Genomic DNA, 24,417 nt, shown 5'->3' with positions numbered 1-24,417 from the left:
GGGATCAAATTCAGGTGGTCAGGTTGAGTAGCGGGTGCCTTTCTTTATCCACTGAGCCATTTCATTGTCTCGGGTGTTTTGTTTGTTTGTTTTGCTTTGTAGACAGGGTCTCACTCTGTAACCCACACTCACAAGGAACTTACTAGAAAGTCCAGGCTGGCCCCAAATCAGCAGCAGTTGTCCTGCTGAGATTACAAGCATGAGCCACCATACTATGCTATCCTTACTCATTTTAACAGCAAGAAGCAAGAAACAAAATTATTACTATTATTTGTGTTTTGTTTTGTTTTGTTTTTTTTTTTTTTCTGAGATGGAGCTTCTCTGTAGCTTTGGAGCCTGTCCTGGAACTAGCTCTGTAGACCAGGTTGGCCTCAAACTCAGAAATCTGCCTGCCTCTGCCTCCAGAGTGCTAGGATTAAGAAAACAAAACAAAAAAGAAAAACAAAAGGCGTGCACTGAGAGTCCCTGGCCAAATGAGCCCTGGCTCACAAAGGGGTTCATTCTCTCCTTCAGGGTCTTTTCTCTTTCCTTCTTTTTTTTTTTTTTTTGAGACAGGGTTTCTCTGTGTAGCCCTGGCTGGCCTAGAACTAGCTCTGTAGACCAGACTGGTCTTGAGCTCAGAGATTCACCCACCCCTGCCTCCCAAGTGCTGGGATTAAAGGCGTGCACCACCACCAGGACCATCAGGCAGGGAGGGCTCTTTTTCTATGCCGGCTTGCTGGGGTGAGGATCTGAGGTGAGCATCTGCTTGGCATGTGCAGCCCTGAGCTGGCCCTGCCATCGGGAAAGCCAGCTGAGTGTCTTCAATGGCACACTTGTGCTTTTGAAAGCTGAACGTTCCATCATCTCAGGCTGGGTGAGTAAATGAGGGGGTTATGAAGTGACAATGAGGGAAGGTCAAGACAGTCATCATTGTTTCCGTTCATTACCTATGACCTTCATTCAAACAGTGACCCACCTCCACCCCTTGAAGAAGATGAAGTCAGCAGAATGACCTGCCAGGGCAGTATTCTTGCTTCTGTGTGTTGGGAAGCAGAGTTCTCTGTTATTGCAGAGGCAGAAGCCAGAGCACCGATCCTCTGGGAGCTTTCTCTTCCCTGCTGGGGGGGGGGGAAATCGAGGTGGGGAGTAAGGAACAGTGTGGCAGGAAGGAGTTCGGGAACCCACGATCACAGTGGTGAGCAGAGGCCCCAAGGAGTTGGCGAGACCCAGAAGCCCATTCCCAGCCCACTGGGAGGGATGAGGATAAACAATCAGGGCTGAGGGCCAGGTCCAGAAGTGGCCTTCCAAGGCTTCCCGCTCCCTCCCAAGCTCTCTGGTGACACCAGATAACCCACTTTTGCAGCTGACACTAAAGCAAAAAGAAGCAGCACAGAGTTACATGCAGCTGAGCATAGTGGTGCATGTCTGTCATCTCAGCTCTTGCCGGGTAGAGACACGAGGGCGACCGCGAGCTGGAAGGCAGCCTGGGCTACACAGCAGCAAGGTCTTGTCTTAAAAATAAGTAAATGAGGGCTGGGAACACAGTTTAGCAGCAGAGCGCTTGCCTACCATGTATACGTTCAGTTCCCAGCCCTGAAAACAAGTGAATAGACGCGATTACAGATTCACTGGCAAATGCTTTAGGATGGCATAGGCCATTGGCACAGCCTCCAGGGTCACTCTTCAAGCTTGCTAGGCTCACTACTGAGATGTGAGCCTGCACCCTCTTTCCAGCATGGACATTGGTTGGGTAACCCGCTTCCAGTGAACAGGGCTGGGAGAGGGACACTAACTTTACAGAGGGGGAGCCTGGCACTTAGGTGGCATTTTACTGACCAAGCCATATCTCCAGCCCTGGATTCATAACTCAAGGGCATTGTTGGGATGGCCTCACTGGCTGTCCTGGAACTTGCTCTGTAGACTAGAAGTCTTGAACTCAGAGATCCACACGCCTCTGCCTCCCAAGTGCTGAGATTAAAGATGAGTGGTGGCTCATTCGTACAAGGTGACGAGCAGTAGGAGGCGGAGCCTACTTGGAAGAGGCAGGTCACAGGAAGGGCTTCTTATCCCTTCCTCTTCCAGCCCCTGCTTCCTGTCTGGTATGAGAGGGGCAGAGCCCTTCTACCACGCCTGTCTGGCATGCTGTCTGCCTTGTTACAGGCTGAGAATCCACGGTGCTGGCTGACTATACACCGAACCCTTTGAGACCTCATTGTTTTATCTCCGACAGAAAAGGGACCTAGAACAGTTAAAAGTTAAAAAGAGAAGGAAGAAAGAAAACCATCTTGTCAAAAACAAAAACACAAACCAGGTTATGTTTTGCCTTGGGTTGAGGCTAGGGCTTGAGGCCTGGGAGGTCCAGGCTTCCATCTGCAGCACTGTGCAGGAAGGGAAGAGATTATTAGCCTCAGTGACTTTCTGCTTTCCCGAGGCACACCTTCAACATCTTACTCAGTTTTTGTTTTTAGCTGAGGGCCCAGCCCACTGCCGCCTGCCCCCAGCTCAGGGGAACACCCCTCCCCCCCTCGCGTGTGTTCTGTTACTCCAGGGGTGCCAGGGGCTTCTCAGAAGTGCAGCGCTGTTCTAGGTGAAGGTCGGGCAAAGGCAGCTATTTATTGCACCTGGCAAGGCCTATTAATACATTGAAATTCCTGCAATTCAAGTGCTTCGCTCCAGCAGGGCAGCCAGACAGAGAATGTTCTACACGGGATCCAAATGACTTCAGTCCCTGGGCGCGAGCCACCACCCGGGGCACAGCCTTCCTGAACACGATGAACGCCTTTTTAGGGTGTGGGATCTCAGCACACTGGCACTGCACGAGGCAACCGGATCGCCCACGCAGCCCCGGTGAGATCACAGGCCCCTCCCCTGGATTGTTGGAAAGATCCCCCCACCCCCCGCCGCCATGTGCCACATTACAAGAAAGCCAGTGGGGCCATGCCAGGGAGGGGGCCGGAGAAATGAGGCACCGGGAGAGGGGAAGAATCCTAGGAGCGGGCAGGAAAGGGTTTAGTGTCTTGCTGTAACTGTCCTTTCTCTGTCCAATCACATGGAAGGGGATAAGGTCCCAAGCCACTTGCCAAAGAGCAGTGGACCCAAGCGTAGGCCCACAGAACCCACCCAGAACCAACACAGCTCGATTCCTGCTCCCCTTAGGTACTGGTGACCTTTCAGCTCTCTGTAAATGAAACACAGCTGGGTCTTTAGAAGTAGCTCCTCCCCTTTAATCCCAGCCCCTGGAAGGCAGAGGCAGGCGGATCTCTTAAATTCAAAGCTAGCCTGATCTACCGCGGGAGTTCCATCCAAGACATCCAGGGCTGTTACACAGAGAAACCTTGTCTCAAAAAGCCAGCAAGAAAAGAGAGAGAAAAGAAAAGAAGATCCTCCAGATGTTACTTTGAGAAAATGCTAAGCCCACTTATTCATTCAGGCATTCATTTCGCCACTGCTCAGCCAGGAACTCAGCATCAGTTGGGTGCAAAGAGCCACTCCCATAGTGACGTCACCACCATTGCACACACATATTGTAACTGGCATAATGTCCTGTGTATTTCTGAGGGTGTGTAAGATCTCCCCTGATGAACATGTGTGCACGGATAGCAGACTCACCCCAGGTATGACATTCACATCGGCTCCCACGTACCATGATTTATAACAGCTTCCATCCCTTGGGTGGGCGCACTGGGGCTCAGGGACCCTGTGGCTTCATCAGAGAAGGCAAAGCTGGTACGCAGGAATTGTAGAACCCAGTGTTGATGGTCAAGGCTGCACCCTCAAAGGAAGACTCAGAATGACCCAGCAGACCTCTTAGAGGATGCTTCTGGGCTGGGGAGTTAGGAGGGAACGTTCTCACAGTGAGGATAAACCAAAGCCTTGGCCACAGGGACGGCTGTGGTCTCTGGGGTGACTGCCCTTTGCTGGTGAACTCGGAGGAGGCCAGAGGGCTGAGAGGCTGCACTCTCTGAGCATGCTGAGAACTGAGGCACTACTGAGAGGATAAAGAATGGGCGGTCCATAAATGCCACTCCATCGCCTGTGCATGGACTTTGATGGAGATAAACGCTCACAATTCACACAGGAAACAGCAGCGGGGGTACAGGCAAGGGAGGCCAGCGCAGTAGAGCAGCAGTTCTCAACCTGTGGGCCGTGACCCCCTGGGGACCTCACAGGGGTCGTCTAAGACCATAGGAAAACACAGATATCTAATTACAATTCATAACCGCAGCCAAATACAGTTATGGAGCAGCAACAAAAATCATATTATGGTCAGGGGTCACCACAACTTGAGGAATTGTGTTAAAGGGTGGCAGCATTAGGGAGGTTGAGAACCTCTATGCTAGAGCACTAGCGAGGCATTCTGTCCCATTCAGCAGCAGTCCAGGGTGACTCATGTCCCACTGGCTAAGGGAATGGAAGGCCCCGGCTAGAGGAAGGGGGAGCTCTCAGCCCGACACTGCAGTGTGCACAGTCCTTTCTTGGCTAACAGAAAGAGTGGGTGGGCGGAGGCTGCACAGTGCGTTCTGGGAGGAATGGAGATGTAAGGGAGGTGCCAAGATGGGAGCTGCAAGGACTCAAGGGTGATGGGGAGGGGATCCTGGGCAAGACAGTGACCCAGCACCTATTTTAAGAAGCTTAACTATGTGGCTTTGTAGGAAGTATGGAGCTAATTTTAATCCTGTGGAAAGGTGGATGTCATTGATCATTTGTTGTCCAATATCTGTGCCCTGCTAATCTGGGTGGAGTATTAGTGGGTCTCCAGCCCCACCCTCACATGCCACACTGAGTTGGGACGTGTCCCATTTTCCCTTTGAAGCCGTATCAAGTGGGCAGCTGACAAGGCATGCCTTGATCTTGAACTTGTAGCATCCAGGACTGTGAGCAGCCAGCATCTGCTACTCAGCCCCCCACAGACAATGGCACCACACTTCTGCAAAACATGCAAGTGCCACTGGATTTGCAGCAGAGGCCTCTACTTCTAGAATCAGCAGCTATCTTCTAGACCTGCCCAACCCCCCCCACACACACACACATACACACACCTCTGAGGTGATGGTCCCCTCTCTACAGCTTTCCAGGAGGCCTGATGGAGGAAATACCAAAAATAGTCTAGGCTTTCTGCCTGCCCCAGAGAACAGCACGACTCACCCCGGACAGAGTCCCAGTGGGCTGTCTAGGCTTCCAGAGCAGAGGCCAGTGATTCTGAGCTCAAGGCACAGACTCAGCAGACGGGGAGATGAAGCCCAAATCTCCCCAAGAGCCATCTGAAAATGTCTGGAAACATGTTCCCTTTTCACCACCGAGGAGGTGGGAGTTATTGGCATCTGCTGATCAGAAACTTGGGATGTTGTTGTCTATGGTTATATACAAAAGCCACCACAAGGGGCTATCATCTGGTCCCCAAAGCCAATAGCACCCAGCCTGAGGAACCAACGTATGAAAGAAGACATGGAAAACTGAAATAGGGTAGAAGAAGGCCATCACCTCATCTCAACCCATGTGGCAACCACTCTGGCAGGCTGGAGGCATGGGTTAAAAATAGGGAGGCAAGATCTCAGAGGTCAGATAAGCCCAGAGATAAACAGTTGTGAACAAGCCCAACCTGCAGGAGCCAGATCTTCAGGAAGTCACCAGGACAGGCACTCACCTGGGCTATGTAAGGATGGAGTACTAGGTGGTGGGGAGGGGGGTGGATCCTCCTGCTGACTTGAATTGAAGACTAAGAAACAAAAGTGATACTGAATAGAGGAGGTCCTCTGTGTGAAGCACAGCATCAGTGGACCTTTCGTCACTGAGATGAAATAGCCGACATAAACAACCTAAGGAGTGAGGACCACTTCAGGGGCGTCAGTCCATGAGCTTTGGCTCTGTAGATTCTGGGTGGGAGCTTGTGGTGAAGGCTTCTTGCCTAATGGCACACAGCTAACAGGAAGGCCCTCAGACAAAGTACAGCCTCCAGAGACACACCCCATTGGCCCATTTTGTTCATTTAAACACCAGCTCCTAAAGCTTCTAGAACCTCCCAAAATCAGCCAAGGACCAACCCCTTCAATATATCAGCCCCCCTTTTAGGGGTGCATTTCATATCCAACTGACAGAAGTCCCCAGCTCCCATACTCTGAGCCAGGGAAGCCCACAGACATGTGGACACTAAGATCTAGATCTATATTTATATAGTTATATATATTTAAACCACAGCCAAGAAGCCAGACGCAGTGGTGCGTGCCTGTAATCTGAAGCAAGAGGATCTTGAGTTCAAGGTCAACCTGCATGACATAGTGATATTCTGTCACAAGCAAACAAAGCCATAGCCATTAGCATTTTCAGTGAGAGCTCATTTAATCAGTCCTTTATGCCACCTGCATCTCTCTTCTGGTCCAAAGTTATCCTAGTAATAATTTCTCTCCCATCCTTCCTCCCTGTCCTCTTGCTCCTCACCCCACTCTATCCCTTCACTTAGAAGGAATCATGTCAGCCCTGGCCCTGGATCCCTGGCTACATCCCAACTGGACAGTGAGCACCAAGGCCTCCTGGTTATCTCCTCGAGCTACTTGCAGGCCGGAAGTGTCCACCACCCTTTCAGTAGTATCTGCTAAATGCCACGCGGCACACTCTAGCGCATTTCCGTAACTACCCTGGCAATACCATTCCTCTTTCACAGGCAAAGGGAAGGGATAAAGACTGTGTGTGCCCTCTCCACAAATGTGCTTCAGGCAAAGCCCCATCCCAGCTACCCCTGCCTGCATAACCATTTCCCTCCACTTCTACGCCAGACCGCGAATGACACATGGCTTGAGAAAGCTCAACTGGGGTTTCAAATTATGGGATATGCCTATTATAATATATAGCTTCATAAAGGATAAACCATCGCTCCAAAGCGGTCGCCTATGCCAACACAGTGGCTGCTAGCTATGTGGCTACTTCAATTAGTTTTAAAACAATTGAGAATGAAGGCCCTCAGTTGCACTGCCACACTACAGTGACCGAGGATGATCACTTGCAGAGACACAGACAATTCCCACCACAACAGGATGTCCCACAGGCCACGGCATCCCTAAAGAAAGCTCATGTTCCAGAGGCAGTAAGAAGCATCTCAGGGTACATGGGATGGCCATGTTCTCTGCTCAGTCTACATGGGAATCCTACATCCAGGACTTTCAGTCTGGATATCCCCATAGCTTTCCAGATGCTGGAGGGACGTCATGGAAGAAGGTGGAAAATAAGAACAAAAGAAATTGCTGGGTGGTGGAGGGGCACATCTTTAGTCTCAGCACTCAGGAGACAGAGACAGGAGGATCTCTGAGTCTGAGGACAGCCTGGTCTACAGATGGAGTTCCAGGACAGTCAAGGCTACACAAAGAAACCCTGTCTTGAAAAACAAAAACAAAAAGAAGAAAAGAAGTCAAGGATAAGGGTAGCAGTCCAGCATGGGTAGGGGTGAAGAGCAGAATGGACAGTGTGTGAACCCTGGTGTCCTATATTAACAGTCAGAGCTGCTATGTGAATCACACCAAGAAGAGAGTGGAAACCCTGACTGAGAGCCCCAGCACAGGGCTGACTCTTCCTGGCTCTCACACGCTGCTGACCTGAGAGTTTACCCACAGCCGTGAAAGGTCACATTCTGTTACCCAACTCCCCAGGTGCTTGTTTTATATAAGATGTATCTTAGGTCCGAGGGAACTTCACAGACCAACAAATGAATTAAAGATTCTTGATCCCTGAAGTCATAAAAATCTTTTTTCGTTTTATTGGGTTTTTCCTTTCCTTTCCTTTTGTTTCCTTCTCTTTTCTTCCTTTCTTTTTCTTTTTCCTTTCCTTTCTTCTTCTCCCTCTCTCCCTCCTTCCCTCTCCCTCCCTCTCTCTCTCTCTCTCTCTCTCTTTCTTTTTACTTGCTATATAACCCATGCTGGCCTTGAACTTGTAGACACCCTCCTACTTCTGCTTTTCAAGGGCTCAAAATCTTAAGTTTTTTGTTTGTTTGTTTGTTTGTTTTTTAACTCTAATCTCTCACCCAATTTGGCATTTAAATTTTCTCTTGGTGATGGCAAACTAAGAAGTAATTTATCTGCTTTGCAGAAGAACAGTGAGCTCAAAACCAGCCTAGACTAATAGTGAGGCTCTGTGGTGTGTGTGTGTGTGTGTGTGTGTGTGTGTGTGAGAGAGAGAGAGAGAGAGACAGAGAGAGAGAGACAGAGAAAGAGAGAGAGAGAAAGGGGGACTTAAAAGGGAAAGGGCTGATCAAATGTCTCAGTGGGTGAAGACACTTGCTCCCAGACTAACAACCTGAGTTTCTTCCCTGGAATTCGCACAGTGGAACGAGAGAGGTAACTCCAACAAGTTAGGCTTTGTCCCCCGTCTATGCCATGCACATATAAAATAAGTGCCATGGGAGTGTGGTGGCACACACCTTTAATCCCAGCACTTGACAGGCAGAGGCAGGTGGATCTCTGTGAGTTCAAGACAGATCTGATCTACATAACAAGTTCCAGACCAGCCAGGGCTACATAGAGACCTTGTCTCAAATAAATGGAAAAATAAAAATAAATCCATACTGTAATAATATCCACACATTTTAAAGGGAAGAATCACAAAGAAGAAAGAGAATGAGGGGCAGGAGGGAAGCCTCCAGAAATTAAAATTAAATATAGTTCAGGTATATGTAGTAGGAGCAGATTCATTTGAATACTCTCCCAGACAATCTAACAAAAGACAGAAGAGTAGAAAAAATGAAAGGGAGATCTGTGTAGACAATAGGCATGCCTAGAAGAGAGAGAAGAGCTGGTAGGATGGGGACACCCAGAGACCCCTCAGAGCTGAGAGTCACCTCTCAGAACTTCTGGATAGTCATTCCCAGTCCAAAGAAGCCAGTCATGCTCAACACATATGGGAAAAGCCCAGGATACTAAGAATAAAGTGACTGCCTCAGGATCCAGAGAATAAGAGCAGATTACAACCCTGAAACTGCAGACGGCACTAACATTCCCAGAGCAGCCCCAAATGCTAGACTAAAACAGGAAGAGGTATTGAGATGGTGGCAGAAGTTCATTTTTAACTTTACTTTTCCACATTGCTTTACTGACTTAGTAGGTAACACAGGCACGTCCTCGGCAAACCTGCAAGCATCACTTCCCACACTCCTGCGCTGTGTGTGGCTCAGCCAGGGTTTCTTCAAGTGAATGCCAGCAGATTGCAGCCTTCCTCCCATGGAGGACGGAGGATGGAGGACGGACGGCCACCTTCACTTTCTGTGCATCGCTTTTCAATCAACAATGCCAACTGGGAACCACTCCAAAGGACACAGAGAAAGCTTTGACATTCTTTAGAAACTTATTTTTAACCTATATCTTTATATAACCAAACCATCAATCAAGTGGGAGGCGAGAATAAGGCTTTTGTAGTTGTGCAAATATTTGGAAAAGGTACTCTTGTTCAGAAAGTGACTGAATAATGTGTTCCAGCCAAATGAGCTTTGATCCAAGAAAGACAATATACAATCTAGGAAACAGGGACTCAACCCCTCCACCCAAAAGGGCGACGGGATCCTTCAGAGATGGAAAAGGGGGTGAATGCTGAGGTGGACAAAGCCTGGGGCACCCAGGCCCAACTGGATGGGTAGTGGGTAATAAACAGAATGACATGATGATCTGACTTGTCTAATTAGATTACAAAATGGGTCCACACAGGGTTCCATTAAGACCTTAAAGACTTACAGATTACAGATACGTGAGCAGGTGAGCAATTTAAATAAAAAGAAACAACTCTAGGAAAAACAGAAAGTTGGGTGAGTTGGCTCCATAGGCAAAGTGATTTGTAGCATGTAACACAGTCACCTTCACTGAACACTGATGCCATTTCCTGAACACTGACTGCCTGTACTTTGGCCATTGTTCTGAGATCTATACATGACATCACTCATTTGCCCTCATAACCACCTCATGGGAAGTGAACTGCTAACACATCCCTCTTGGCAGATGTGTGTGTGTGGGGGAAACCTATATGCTTATGTAATTTGCTTTTGACCATCAATAGAAGATAGATTTGAACCCATGGAACTTCACTCTAGCCCATATACCATCAACCACCTTGTCATTACACCAATGAGCATATTATTTAACCCACAACAGTGGAAGTACATTATGAGGATGTGGGGAAATGGGGAGAGGCCTGACTTGGGTTCATGGACACTCACTCTGATTCTTCAACCCAGGAAGCCAACAGACAACATCTAAACTTGGTAAACACAAAGAGTGGAGATTTTTGTATGTTTGTTTGTTTGTTTTGCTTTTGCTTTTCAAGATGGGGTTTCTCTGTGTGTATGTAGCCCTAGCTGTCTTGGAACTCACTCTGCAGGACAGGCTGGCCTTGAACTCTGTCTGTCTCTTCCTACCAAGTGCTGGGACTAAAGGTATATGCCACCACTGCCCACCTGAATATTTTTACAAGTTGCATTTTAATAATAGACTATCTACTTATATGTCTAATAATTGGGAAAATAATTGGGCCATTCAGGGACTTTGGGCCCTTTAAAATATTTATCTTTTATAGAGTTGTGGCAATGCAGTATTTAGGAAAATATCTCTTACACTCTAGAAACTGGAACTTTTGCTGGACCTCACAGCCAATTAATAATATACCTTGAGCTGAGTGGTGGTGGTGCACACCTTTAATCCCAGCATTTGGGAGGCAGAGGCAAGGGGATCTCTGTGAGTTCAAGGCCAGCTGTGGAGGAAAGGGTTTCCTTGGCTTACACTTCACCATTGCTGTTCATTGCTGAAGGAAGGCAGGAACTCAAACAGGGTAGGGTCCCAGAGGCAGAGCTGATGCAGAGGCGGGGGACAGGACCTGCTTAGTGGTTTGCACCTCATGGCTTGCTTGTTCATCCTGCTCTAGAACCCAGAACCAGCAGCCCAGGGATGGCACTATTCCACAATGGGCTGGCCCCTCCTCCACTGATCACTAAATGAGAAAATTTCTTACAGCTGAATCTCATAGAGGCTCTTTCCTCTGATAACTAGCTTGTGTCAAGCTGACACACAAAACCAGCCAGTACAAATACCTTGAGGTTGTGTAAGACTCAAGACTGCTATCCTATTATGTACCCAGCCTGCTCTTAAATGTACCTTTTAGGAAACAATGTAACAAAAAACAAAAACAACAATAACAAAGAGAAAACAATGTAACAATCAACCTTACTTGACTTGAATGTCTCATATAATCACCTTTTACAGCCTAAACCAATACATAGCTTTGATCTTAAATTATGTGTTCTTCCACGCCCCTGACCCAGACAGCAATGTGTGTGTGTGTGTGTGTGTGTGTGTGTGTGTGTGTGTGTGCGTGCGCGCGCTATGATAACCATTGCTTAAAAACAGCAAATATAGGTCAAAAACACTCATATAAAACGAATATCCACCATTAATGTAACACACATTTGTATATTGCTTGATAAACAATTCTGCTTGTAATACTGTCTATTAGTTGGAGTCAATTGCACTCAGTGACTTAATCCCTTGTAGACTCTGTTAAAGGTCTTCATCCCTCCCCGACATGATACTTTCCATGCTGTTCAATAAAAGGCAGAGTGAAGCCCTCTGGGAGACACCTACAGACATAGGCCCAGGCCCAGAGTCAGACTCATACAACAGACAGACAGGGATAAGAGAAGACACAGAGAGAGCGAGGATGACAATGGAAACCTGGGCTAGCTCTTGGTTGAATGACACCAAGGGGAAGTGCTTGGATTTCTGTCCTTACTGTGACTCCAAGACATCACTGGTGACTCTGAGTTCATTGTTAACGCTTTCAAACCAACATGCACACAGTGATGTAAGAAGCCATAGAAGAGTTCCCACCAGAAGATGTCAGGGCCTGACAAGTATTAAAAGGACAGTTCTGGAAACAGAAAGATAGTCAGCCATTAAGAGCCTTATTGCTTCTGCAACGGATTTGGTTTCGGTTCCTAGCACCCTCGTTGGTGGCTCACAAGCGCCCAGATCTATAGTTCCAGGGGATCCAGTGCTTTCTGGCCTCCTACATACACGTGGTACATATCAACTCACACAGGTAACAGAAATACATAAATTAAAACATCCTACATTAAAAAAAATAATTAAAAGAACTATTCGGCTGTGTGAATCATGAGAACATGGCAAAGGTAAAACCATACATTAGTTTGCCGAAATAAAATTAAATGTTTACAGATGTAGGAGTGAAAAGAAGGTCGCGGATATAGGAAGGCAGAGGACACTAGTGTCTGCCTCATGAAAGGTTACCCTGAGGGCTCACAGGTCGGTTGGGGACAGCTGTCCCAGGGGTGGGTGAAGTTTTCCTGACCGTAAGATATCGCCTGTGATGAAGTCATAGATGAGGCGTCAAACGCTCTCCATTTCCGATGGAGCTCAGTACACTTGTGGGATGAAACTCCCAAGAATGGCTGTCTCACTGTAGTCCCCTCCTTCCTTTTGTGCCCCACATTTTGACGGGATCTACAGGTGACAAATCTGACTGCAGGCCAGGGCTGTGGTCTCTACCATTCACACTAGCCTCGATAGAAAAATCCCAACGCCGAGACTCTCCACAGATGGAGGGAGAGACAGCTGGCTCAGATAGAAATAGCTGTGGGTGGGGCCCAGAGGCCACTAGAAACGGCAGGGCTGTCCAGCTGAGGCTCTGAATCCTCTCTAGCCTCTTCCATTTATTGTCAATCCCATCAACAGTGCAACCTCACAGGCCCAGGAACTCCTGGTCTAGCCATTCGTAACACCTCACAGATGACGCCCATCTCCCGGATCTATGTCTCTCTTAGGAAGGCCACTCAGGGCGGCTTCAATGGTATTTGGGGTGGGGAAATTCTTCACCTTGAACAATAAACAGCCTACACCATGGAAGGTGGGGCATCACTATTTCCTGACAGCATAGCACCAGCCACCCGGACGCCACAGCCAGCCGATGTCCATTCGTTTTCTATTCATTGACCAGTCTTGGAAAACAAAGGCACAAAGAAAATGGCTGAGTAGCCAAAAGGACCTCCAGTATTTGTCAAAATCAGGCTCTAGCTGGCTTCGGTGTGCTGTGGGAGACGATGGGACATGGGGACTGAGACAGAGGTCAGGAATATTTCACAGTAGCCGAACTCTTCCCAGATCCCTCAATTCAAGAAAGCCAGGTCAGCTTGATGTAAAGGCAGTGGAGGGGAAGGGTTTCAAATGAGCTAAGCCCATGAGCACACCTCAACCTACGGCAATCTCAATGGTCTTGAGGCTTGAGAAGATGTAGTGGCAGGCTCACTTCAGGAAGGCTGAGCTCGGAGGCCTACTTGGGAAGATGATAAGGAGAGAGCATTTGGAAGGACTATCTTAATGGGATTGCCCAACACAGATGTGATGCTCACACAGGTTCCCCAGAAGTAGAGCCTACAGCAAGAGCCCTAGAGGCAAGCAGGATGGAGCATGGGCTCATCAGGGTGTGCAAGCACACACACACACACCACCACCCACTACCAGCCTGATCTTGTGATGCCATTGCAGAAAGTCACCAGAGTGGTAGCGTGACATTCTCCATCCTCACATGTGTGAGTTAATGACTGCAGGCTGCCTCTCCCAGGAGCTCTGCTGGGGCTAGGGGACCTCTCCTCCCACATGCCAGTTGCTTTGCTCCAATGAAGGTGAAGTTGGGAGTGGGCTCTGAGCTTTCAACATTCAATGCTCTGGGACCACGTGCCAGGAGGGTTCACTTACAGTGGGTTCCTTGGACAAGAGGCTTCAGGGACACTTATGGACTAGAGCCCTCCTCCCCCTTTCCGCCCTGCCCTGCTGAATGAGGAAAGGCATCTCTTGTGGGTCACAGAAGGAGCGACCAACTCACCACCCAAGGAGATGCCTCCTCAGCTCACGACAGACAAACCCAGATAAAACCAGCTGCTGTGACTGTGGCAGGAAAGGCCTGAAGAAGATCCTGAACAGCCTTGGGCAGAGTGCTGAAGGGAAAATCCACATCCCCAAAGTTCCTGGCAGAAGGTCCCAAGTAGGAGGAGGGGAGACTCAGCCTTGGGATTTACCTTCTGAGAACCTCAGAAGCACCTTTGCCCAGATGTGAGGCCTACACTCCCAAACTCCCAGCAGACCATGCCCCAACATCTGAAAAGTGCTGGCAGGCCCCTTTCACCAGCATCCAAAGATGATCCAATCAGTGCTGATGTGCCAGAGGCATATTAAATGACCACCTGTCTACCTCCCGGATTGGAGCCAGATAGGACCTGTGGACATGGAAAGACAAGGCAGGCTGTGTGTGTGTGTGGGGGGTGGGCAAAAGGGTTCTCCTCTTTCCCAGAAAACCTCTGACCCTCAGGAGAACTGAAGCCCTATTCTACTGCACTGGGTATGTCCCCTGCCCCTAAGACTCAGGCTTCCTGTGACTTTGACCCAGAGTCTCCACCACCATTCAGGATGGTACACCATCTTAAAGAATTCAGGGTAAGTTGGACCTCCCCAGTCACCAGTAATCCTGTCTCTTTTTGCCACAGGGATGTCATGGAAGCCAACAATCTCTGCTTTTGGAATTTGGACCAAAGAGCCAGAGAGACCTGCAGAGATTACCCCCACCTCAACTCCCAGAGCTGCTTCTAGCTCTCTGGAGAGAGGCAGGCAGAGGAAACTGCACAGGTCACAGGGCCAGCTTGGAATGATTCCATTTGTCAAGCCTGCGGCCAGTGAACTTCTACACGGCACCTCTGCCTGTGGATGGGGTCAGCATACAGGAACTGGTAGGGTTGAAACACAAGTACTGTCAGGAGGAGAACCCCACCTCCCCTGGGATTTTAGTACTCTGCTGATATGTGTCCCTTGTCTAGATCAAGTGGTCTAGATCCTGGCAGCCAAACCATCTGGCTAGTAGACACACCCTGCAAGAACTCAAAGTGCCATTTCTTCCAGGGAGCAGCAGCCTCTGGTCCCACCAGCTAGCTGGAATTCTTTCTCACTCAGAACCCTCAGGCTCTTCCATGTTCTTTCCAATCAGATCGTCTTCTGTGGGAACTGTGGACCTACAAACCCACTCTTGTCTTCTGTGAGTCAGTCTCACTCCATAGCCCGTACTGGCCTCCAGTTCTGAATCCTCTCAGCTTAGCCTCCTCAGGGCCAAGGTACCAAGAGAATTCTACTCATCTTGCCAGACCCATTTTTGATCCAAATCCTTACCAGTTTCCCCCCCAACTCTGGTGTGTTTAGGACAGGGCACTGGATGCCATGACCATTGATTAAAGAGTGAATAGAAAAGTTCCAAATGTGAGACAATTTGGCTGATGTTCCTAAGAATGCTCAGTAACTCAGGGAATAGATATTTGCCGTCTGAATATTGGTTTAATTTCACAGTTGGGCAACAGAATTCAATTGCAGAGCAGACAGCATCACCTGCTCCCTGCAATCTCTTCAGTGACTGCCACCAGGTCTGGGTGAGGGCCACATGTGTGGCTGACTTTCACTGGGGGGTTAGGGCATGCAGGGGTCACTCATTTCCTGAGTTGGTTGGATAACGTTGACTGCTGTTCCTTTGCGCCTCCCCACGGCCTCAGGGAGTCTGTCCCTTTTTCAGAGATGAGAACAGGGCTAAGAGGAGGCTGGGGGGCTGCCTTTTCTAGACCAGCACAGATAGCCCAGAGTAGTCGGTCCTGTCTAAGCTCAGGTCTGACTCCTGCCCGTCTTTATAACTGCTGACGATGGCTGTCTGGACGCTGAGCAGAACCATTCCCTGGCCTCTGCTTCCAATCTATTTTTATAACCACCAGCCGATAAGAGACTGGCTTATGGGACTCCCAATCTTCTCACTCCTTTGTCCTGCAATCACCAGGATTTGTGGGGCACTCTGGCCCTCCCAGGGACACTTGTTTGCTGTGTGGTCACATACCATGTAAAAGACTGTTGTAACCAGGCAAGTAATTACAGCCAAAGGTCCTGAAACCAATACCGTTAATCACCTACTGTCCACCTGTGTCTAATGAGACCTTGGTGTAAGATACTGTCTGCCTGGATGGCACCTCCTACAGGTAACCAACTACAAGGGACCTTGGCACATTCTGCCAACTCTACCAGGTACAGGTAGGTCCAATGCCTGGGGCACCATGGGAGAGCTAAGTGGCAAAAAGCCTCACAGGGGATAGAGTTTGTACAGTGGGCTTCAGGTAAGGATAGGAGTTTGCTGAAAAGTGTTCTGCAAACACGGATCCACATAACAGTAAAAGTGAAGTCAGCCATTCAAAACGACCAACAGGACGAGTCAGTCCGAGGCAGACCCCAGCCACTACCAGTCCAATAGAACCACAGCCTAAATTGCTGTGAACTTTTTCCACATGGAAAGAATATGCATGCTAACTCTCCATTGCAACCTGCATGAAAGAGATGGGAGGAGCCTGGATCACCTGCACTGACTTTTTTTTTTTTTTTTTTCAAGTTAGTATGTGCACGGGACATACTAAGGGAAGAGAAAGGCAACACAAATGTCTCTGACTCCTTTGTCCACCCTTCGTCTTAACCAGTTGGCCCCCTCCCCCAGAGCGGCTGCCACCAGTTTGCTCTAGCCCTTCCATGTGTCATGCATGCTGTTGCAGCCTGAAGGTTGCATCTTTGTGGGAGAAAACGGGGCGTTTATGCAGACACGCACACCCATGCGCCCTCCTTTGCCACACGAGAAGTTCATTAAAGAACGTGTTTGCCTTTGTCATGAACTGCCCAGAAAACTTTATCAAACCTCCAAACATGCCCTGGCTTGCTTTCAGGGTGGTCCAGACACGGGACCCCGAAGTTACCTCCAAGCTAATACCTATGTGGCAATGGTCACCAACCAACTGGGGCCATTTCAGCAAGGCCATGTGGCTTCTGGGGCCGCCACTGGCCAGCAGGATCGGCCTAATCTCCTTTCCCAGTACAATGAGGGGCACTGGGCCCCCACTCGCCTGGAATCCCGTTTCCTTGAGCCTCTGCTGGCCGGATTCTGTGACTAGCGGCCCACAAGGACTAGGGGCTGAGGCTGAGAGCAGCAGCCCCTCAGGCACTAGCCGGCGGCGCAGAGTGGTCGGCAGGCTGTGGATGGGAGCCGGGCCCAGCGCGTCTGTCCCAAGGGGCCCGGCCCAGAGCGCGGCCACTGGGGGACGGCTGGGGACCGCGGGGGACACTGACAGCTGTGGCCGCGCCTCGCTCACCTCGCGCGCGATCTGGTTCAGAGCGTCGTCCTCCGCCGTCAGCCGCTCCCGGTTGGGGAGCCGCTTGCGCCCCGATCCTTGCGTACCCATGTCCATCGGCCGGCCGTGGCGCACAGCTGCTGCGGGACCGGTCTCCGAGAAGCGCTCGCCCGCCTGCCCGCTCCGCCCCTCGCTCCGCCGCGGCGTCATGGCGTCAGCGGCGCGGGGCTGGGGACGCGGGGGACGCGGGGGGCACGAGGGGGGGACGCGGGAGACCCGGGCCAGGACCACTGGGATCCGTGGTTACCCTGGAGACCGCGAGGTGGGACGCAGGGATTCAGGGGCGCAGGGTTGTGACGGAGATGCTGAAGCGGTGGCGGCGAGAAAGCTGGGGTACAAAACGCCAGTGACCCTGGGGGGGGGGCCCTCAGGGGGGCGGGGCGGGCAAGGCAGAGACAGAGGATACTGAAAGTAGCAGAGACTCACAAAAGAGCCTCCCTCATAGGGGCGGGCCAGGCAGGGACCTGGGAGTAGCAGATTGTGGAGGCGATATTTTGGAATACGAGAACACTGGGCACTGGGCACGAGGGAGACTGTGAGACCCGGGCTGTTGATGGTGCTCAGAGGCGTGAGTTGTAGAGGGCAAACTGCTTGGAACTGGCATGGCGCAGGTCATGGCTGGAGCAGTGAGGAATTGACTGGAAACCTCTGCTGGGGTCCTAGGAAGGTTTTCAGAGAATTGGATGTCCCGGAAGAGTTTGCACTGAGAGATGGCCCAGGTTATGGTTTAATCTGGCATCTTTATCTCAGCCAGTTGAGATAAAAGTGGAAGCCTTGCTCTGGGATCAGGTCCAGGTGCCTTCAGGTAGCAGCCCAGGTACCAGTGATTCCCAGTATTCTGGGCCCTTGGAACCATCCTGTGAGATACAGTCTGTACCGCTCTTTCTTCCTGACTTTCTGCTCCCATCACCGCTGTTTGCCCCACAACTGGTCACTTGACTAGTGCATCTCCAGTTTCTGAGAAAGGGCCGGGCATCTTTCCTGCTGTCAGTGGAAATTTCTGCTCTGGGGCTCTCTATGGGTGTCATTTGGGAGGATAGAAGGCTGCCCTGGGGCTAGGCAAGTTGAACAAAGTTCTTCTGCCCTGCCCCCCCTCCCCCGTCTCCCTTGGCTCTCAGGGAACTGTTTTTTATTAGACGGGGCACCTGTAGACGTTCAGGCTGGGGAAGGCAGTGGGGTCTCTGTAGGTTTGGGTGAAATTCAAGGTGGTTGGACTTGGGGGAGGTGAGGACGGAGGATGCCTCAAGAAAAAAAAGGACATGCTTCTGAAGTCACTGGTGGCATCCCTGACCCCACTAGAATCAGGATGGTTAACACTAAGGTGTTTCCAACTGAGTTTATGACCAAGTGGGTATGAGCTCTTAGAAACATCAGGTGGAAACTGAGGGGACCAGAAGCAGACCCCTCGGTGACAGGGAAGCTGTCGGAAGTATATCCCAGGGAAAAGATGGTGAATGGAGGGGTGAGAGATTTTGGTTGCATTGCTCAGGGTGTGAGTAGACCCAGCTGGTGACCTGCTTAGCACCGTAGGCACAGGGTAGATACCTGTTGGCTCAATCTCCCATGTCATCTTCGCATACCCTCTGGAGTTCCATATTCCTTAGTGATGTAATCCTTCCAGGAGGAGTCACAGGCATTATCTTTATTTGCCAGGCCATCATCTCCCTTGCAAAGGTGCATTGAGATGACCCCATGTCTGCCAAGGCTGTGTCCCGTCAACCTGTTCCTTCACTCACACCTGCTCCACATCTGCTGCCTGTCAAGCTTGGGCAGCCTCCTAGGCACAATTGTAAAGGAGGCAGGCCTGATGCTGCCCTCTCAAGGTGAAAGAATGTGGGTGCTCCTTACTCAAAGCCAGTTCCAAGTTCCAGCATCCTCCTTCTGGGAGAAGCCTGATGGATGCCTGAGACCTTTCCCTCTGCTTAGATCCTCAGCCCTGCCCACCTGGCATCCAGGAGTCTAGTCCTTTTATTCTGAGAGATGTTTCACAGCCTGGTTGGCACAACCTCCTTGAGCAGCTCTCTCCTGTTCCATACAATAACATCAGCAGATTGTTTCAGAGCGGCCAGAGAAGACACCTCAAAGATCTAAGGTCCAGGGTCACTACGCTCATCTCCAAGACTATCTCTGATGTCCTCCTTAGGAAGGATCCAGGGAAAGAGAGAAGGGGGCCAGGGCAGGCTTCGTAAAGGCCACTGTATGGTTGAACTCTGCAGAGTTTCCCTCCCTGAATCTTTGTTCACTGGGTAAGCCCTGCAGGAGGCTTGAAGTTACAAGGGGTCTAGTCCAGTCTTTGTGAGGACTCAGAGCTTCTGGGGGAGAGGTTCACATGAGCTGTCACAGGGATCAGGCCGGGTGCATTGAGTCCTACACCTGCCTCCTCTTCTGTCCTCCACCAGCAAAGGATGGAAAGATCTCTCTTGGACTATAGTGGAAACAGAGAGCTGCAGCCCTGATGGGAGATGTCATTCTGTATATGTTTCTCATACTGGTTAATGAATAAAGCACTGTTGGCCAATAGGAAAGGAAGATAGGAGGGACTAGGAGACAAGGAGGAAGAGGAAGTAGGAAGGAGGAGTCAAGATGGAGAATCTGGAGAGAATAGAACTGCTAGCCGCCTCTGGCTGGTAAGACCACATGGAAATACACATGGAAATGGGTTAATAATTAAGACAGAGCTAGCCGATAAGTAACAAGTAACCGGGCCAACAGAATTATATCTAATACAGAGTTCCAGTGTGTTATTTGGGGCTGGCACGGCGGCAAGACCAGACCAGGCGGCGGGAGGAAAAACCCATACTCCTTACACAGCCCCTCCCAGGGATGGCTGGCATAATGGAGCAAAGCCTCTCCTGATAGAACATGGAGCCAAATTTATGATCACCAGTGGGGGCTGAGAGTGGGTCCTGTGTCCTGCCAGGGGGGTCGGTGGCTTTGACCAGCCATCCATTTTCAGTTGCTGATTTTAATGGCTCACACACATATTTCCAAAAGAGTAAAGTGGTTTAGCTAACTCCGATGCTGCCATCTTAGATACCTGTGAACAACCATTTCCAGCAAACTTGAAATTTGCTGGAGGAAGCAGTGAAGGGCTGTCTCAGGCTTTTTTCCCCTGCTCTCTACCCGCCTCAAACCCGACCAGATACCCAAAACTTGTTCCCTTTCCCCCTCACCTCTGATCAGTTTCCCTATCCCTTCTGCATCCCACCATGGTCGGTTCTGAGCTCCCTTAGACTCCTCCTCTCTAGGTCGCTGGAGTGGACGGTTTCCTGAGTGGACTTCATGGACCAACCATGGGGGTTTCAGTAAGGAAATACTGGAAGTCCTATCAATAGTCAGAATGGACTACATGAGGGTACTGTGCTTCAGAATCTGGTACAAGAATCTGGTTCCTCTTACAGGGCGGGGGTGGGGGAAGCACATGGGCATGAAGTCCAAGTAGGACTTGAGTGGGTTATATTATGAGGTCCTACCATGGCCGTCCAAATGTCATTGAGACTGATGCCATTCATTCCATTCCAAAAAACACTCTTCTATCAAGCTGCCCACTCAGACCTTCCGAATGGCATCTCTGTCTATCACAGCAGGTGGGGAGGGGGGCTGTAAGTGGGGCTGTGTTGCTAATTTGTGACTAGTTAGAATGCTGAAGTTCTCAAAGCTATTTAAAGCACCATTCCAAGGGAATCTCACACTCCCAAGTGCTACCTAGTTCAGGAATTTTCTAGAAACAAGGAGGCTGAGTGGGAGGGTGTGATGCTTGGGCATGCCATGTGTGTCTCTGGGAGGAGAACTGTGACAGTGACAGTTCTGCACAGAGACAACGCCTCAGGACACCATCTTTCTTCTCTTCCACCCCTCCTCCTCCGTCTTCTCCCTCCTCTCCTCTTCCTCCTCCTCTTTCTGGGCTTTGATCAAAGTCAGGAATCTGTACCTGCTAACCATGCTGTCTATCACCCTTAGTGCGCTCTTGTGTAGCTCTCTCAGATGGCTTCCTGGGGCCTAGGACCAAGCTTGCCTTTTTATCACCCAAAGAGCCTTTCTCAGGGTTGTGGATCAATGGTTTAGACAATGTCTTGAGGGGCTGGATAGATGTCTCTACAGTTAAGAACATGGACTGTTCTTGCAGAGGATCTGGATTCAGTTCCCAACATCCACATGGCGGCTCACAGCCATGTATGACTCCAGTTCCAGGGGACCAGATGTTTGTTTTTGATCTCCTTAGGCACCAGGAATGAATATGATGCACACATATATACATGGAGGCAAAACACTCATACACATAGAATAAAACAAATATTTTTAACTACATACAGTAATTTTTTTGTTTTTCTTTTTATATGTTGCTCTGTAAAGTAGGATATGAAAACCAATATTCATTTTACTTGTGAAAGAGAGATACTATAAATCCTTGTTGTCTAGTGACAGAATCAACTTTCTCCAGTGCAGGGTTTATTAGCTACTGGATCACTTGGCTTTAAAAAAAAAAAAAGGTCGGGGAACTTTCTGGTCCTAGCAATGGAGGGGAAACTACATTAAAAAATCACTCATTTGATAATAACAATGCAAACCTGCCTGTACAGAAAGGAGCCATTTGGGAGTACCAGAGAGTTAGATGTAAACAAGAATCCAGTTTCTCATGAGCTTAAGTGGGAGACACACTCAAATCTGTGGCTTGTGTGAGTGAATGCCAAGTGAGTGTAGGTACTGATGGAGAGCACAGGATGTTAGATCCCCTGGAGATACAGGAGAACCATCTGATGAGGGTCCTCTGAGAGAATAGTAAGTACTCTTAACCACCGAGTTACCTTCCCAGTCTGGATAAAATATAAGAAAGAACTGGTAAACTTGAGGCATAATCAATAAAGTTACCTAAAGATAATGACGCATTAAAAAATATGAACAAACAAGGTTGAGTTCTAGGGATTCAGACTCCCATAGTGCTCAATGCATTTTCAACAGATGCACCATGAGAATTCAGTGAAGAAGACCGACTGGGACACTGGGAATCTAGGTGGGTGGGATGGGCACCTTGAACTTTACCTTCTGTCTTAGAGTTTGTATTGCTGTGAAGAGTCACCATGACCAGGGCAACTCTTACAAGGGGAAACATTGGGTGGCTTCAACTCAGTCTATTATCATCATGGTGGCATGCAGGCAGACATGGTGGTGGAGAAGGAGCTGAGACCATACACCCTGATCCTGCAGGCAGCAGGAAGTGCTTTGAGATAACGGGCATGCCGTGAATAATATGAGACCTCAAAGCTTGCCTCCACAGTGACATACTTCCTTCAACAAGGCCACACCTACCCCAACAAAACCACACTTACTAATAGTGCTGCTGCCAATGAGCATATGGGGGCACTTACATTCAAACTGTCACACCTTCCCTCACATTGTATATAATTATGTCACATTAGATTTTAGGCTCATACTCAAAAGTGAATAGAAGAAAACGTAAGAGAACGTCTTTCAGACCATATAAAATATCAAAATTTCACAGATAGTACTCAGAAAGCTCAAATCATGAAATGAAAATTTATAAAATTCTAAAAGAATTTAAATTCTGCTAATTTAAGAATTTCATTATGAAAATGAAAAGACAACCCACAGATCCAGAGGTAATTTCGCAACAGACTGTGGTGACAAAGTACCTGGTTCCAGAATAAAGGCTTCTGAAGCAGTACTGTTACAATGAAGGGATACAAATGCCAAGAAGTAACCAAAAAGGAGTTCAACAGTGTCTTGGTTAGGTTTTCTATACCTGAGAAGAGACACCATGACCAGGGCAACTCCTCTGAAGAAAAACATTTAATTGGGGCTGGCTTACAGTTTCAGAGGTTTAGTCCATTATCATCATGGTGGGAAGCATGGAAGCATGCAGGCAGATACGGCGCTAGAGAGGTAGCTCAGAGTTCTGTGTCTTGATCCACAGGCAACAGGAAGTGAACTGTTACACTGGGCATAGCTTGAGCATAGGAGACCTCAAAGTCCGCCTCCACAGTGATATAGTTCCTCTAAAAAAAGCCATACCTATTCCAACAAGGACACACCTCCTAATAGTGCCACTCCCTATGGGGCCATTTTCATTCAAACCTCCACAGATAGTATTGTCAGGGAGGTGGAAAATAAGAAGATAGCACCAGGCTCCCTTTAAAGCAGCTAAAAAAAAAAAAAAAAAAAGACTGACAAGCCCAAATGGTGAGGATGCTGAGCCAAGGTGGGCATAAACCATGCAGCCTCATTAAAATGCTGCAGGCAGTTACTTAGAAATATAATATAATGCATTAGTTATTTTCCCTTTGTTGGGACAATATACCAGACAAGAGCAATCTAAGGGAGGGAGGATTTATTTGGGCTCACAGTTCTAGGGATATGGTCCATTAGAGCTGGGGAAGGCATGGCGGGAGGGATGGGAGGCAACTGATCATGTCATATATGTAGTCAGCAAGCAGGGAGAGACAAATTCTAGTGCTCAGCTTGACCTCTCCTTTTCACTTATTCAGGGACTCCAGTGTCTGGAACCCATCTTTAGGGCAGGTCTTCCCATCTCAGTGAACTACCTCTAAATTGTCCTCACAGACATGCCCAGTGGTTTGTCTTCTGGATCCTCTCAAGTTGACAGTACTGTCACATGTAAACGTCCATATGAAGCAGCCATTCTACTCCCAAGGATTTTCCCAAGAGAGGTGAAAATATGTCCCCAAAGACACACACTAGGATGTTTGTGGATGTTTGATTCACAGTGGTCAGAAGCTGAGACCAACCCACTGTCTGTTGACAGGTGAAGGGACAAGTACAATGTAAAATGCAGTCAGTCCTCTTGGATAACAGCGAACATAGTGATGTAGACAACGATGATAGGTTCTAGGATGGCTGCTTTGCTATTAGTCCCAGGGAGTACCACACACACACACACACACACACACACACACACACACCACAGACACACACACAGACACACACACACAGACACAGAGAGAGGGACACATACACAGACACATACAGACACAGAGAGAGAGACACACACACACAGAGACACACAGAGAGAGAGACACATACATAGACACACACAGACACAGAGAGAGACAGACACACAAAGACACAGAGACACACACACACACACAGATACACACACAGACACACACACACAGACACACACACACACACACAGAGCGCATTCACATACATCTGCACATCTGGATACAAAT

General features: G+C 49.1%; 1 protein-coding gene across 3 annotated transcripts in view; it reads right to left on the bottom strand.

Moving 5' to 3' along the window:
- The window catches only part of Lrrfip1 (LRR binding FLII interacting protein 1), a 118,316-nt gene extending 100,980 nt beyond the window's left edge, over positions 1-17,336 (bottom strand). For all 3 annotated transcript variants that reach the window (XM_051190780.1, XM_051190777.1, XM_051190778.1), the window contains exon 1: positions 17,171-17,336. In XM_051190780.1, the coding sequence (XP_051046737.1) occupies positions 17,171-17,266 (96 nt within the window). In that variant the 5' untranslated portion in view covers positions 17,267-17,336. The remainder of the gene's footprint in view (positions 1-17,170) is intronic.
- Positions 17,337-24,417: the final 7,081 nt, after the last annotated feature.

The sequence above is a fragment of the Phodopus roborovskii genome, unplaced genomic scaffold (assembly GCF_943737965.1).
Source record: "Phodopus roborovskii unplaced genomic scaffold, PHOROB, whole genome shotgun sequence".
NCBI classification, from domain to species: domain Eukaryota; kingdom Metazoa; phylum Chordata; class Mammalia; order Rodentia; family Cricetidae; genus Phodopus; species Phodopus roborovskii.
The sequence above is the reverse complement of the archived record's forward strand: the minus strand, read 5'-3'. Positions and strand labels throughout refer to the sequence as shown.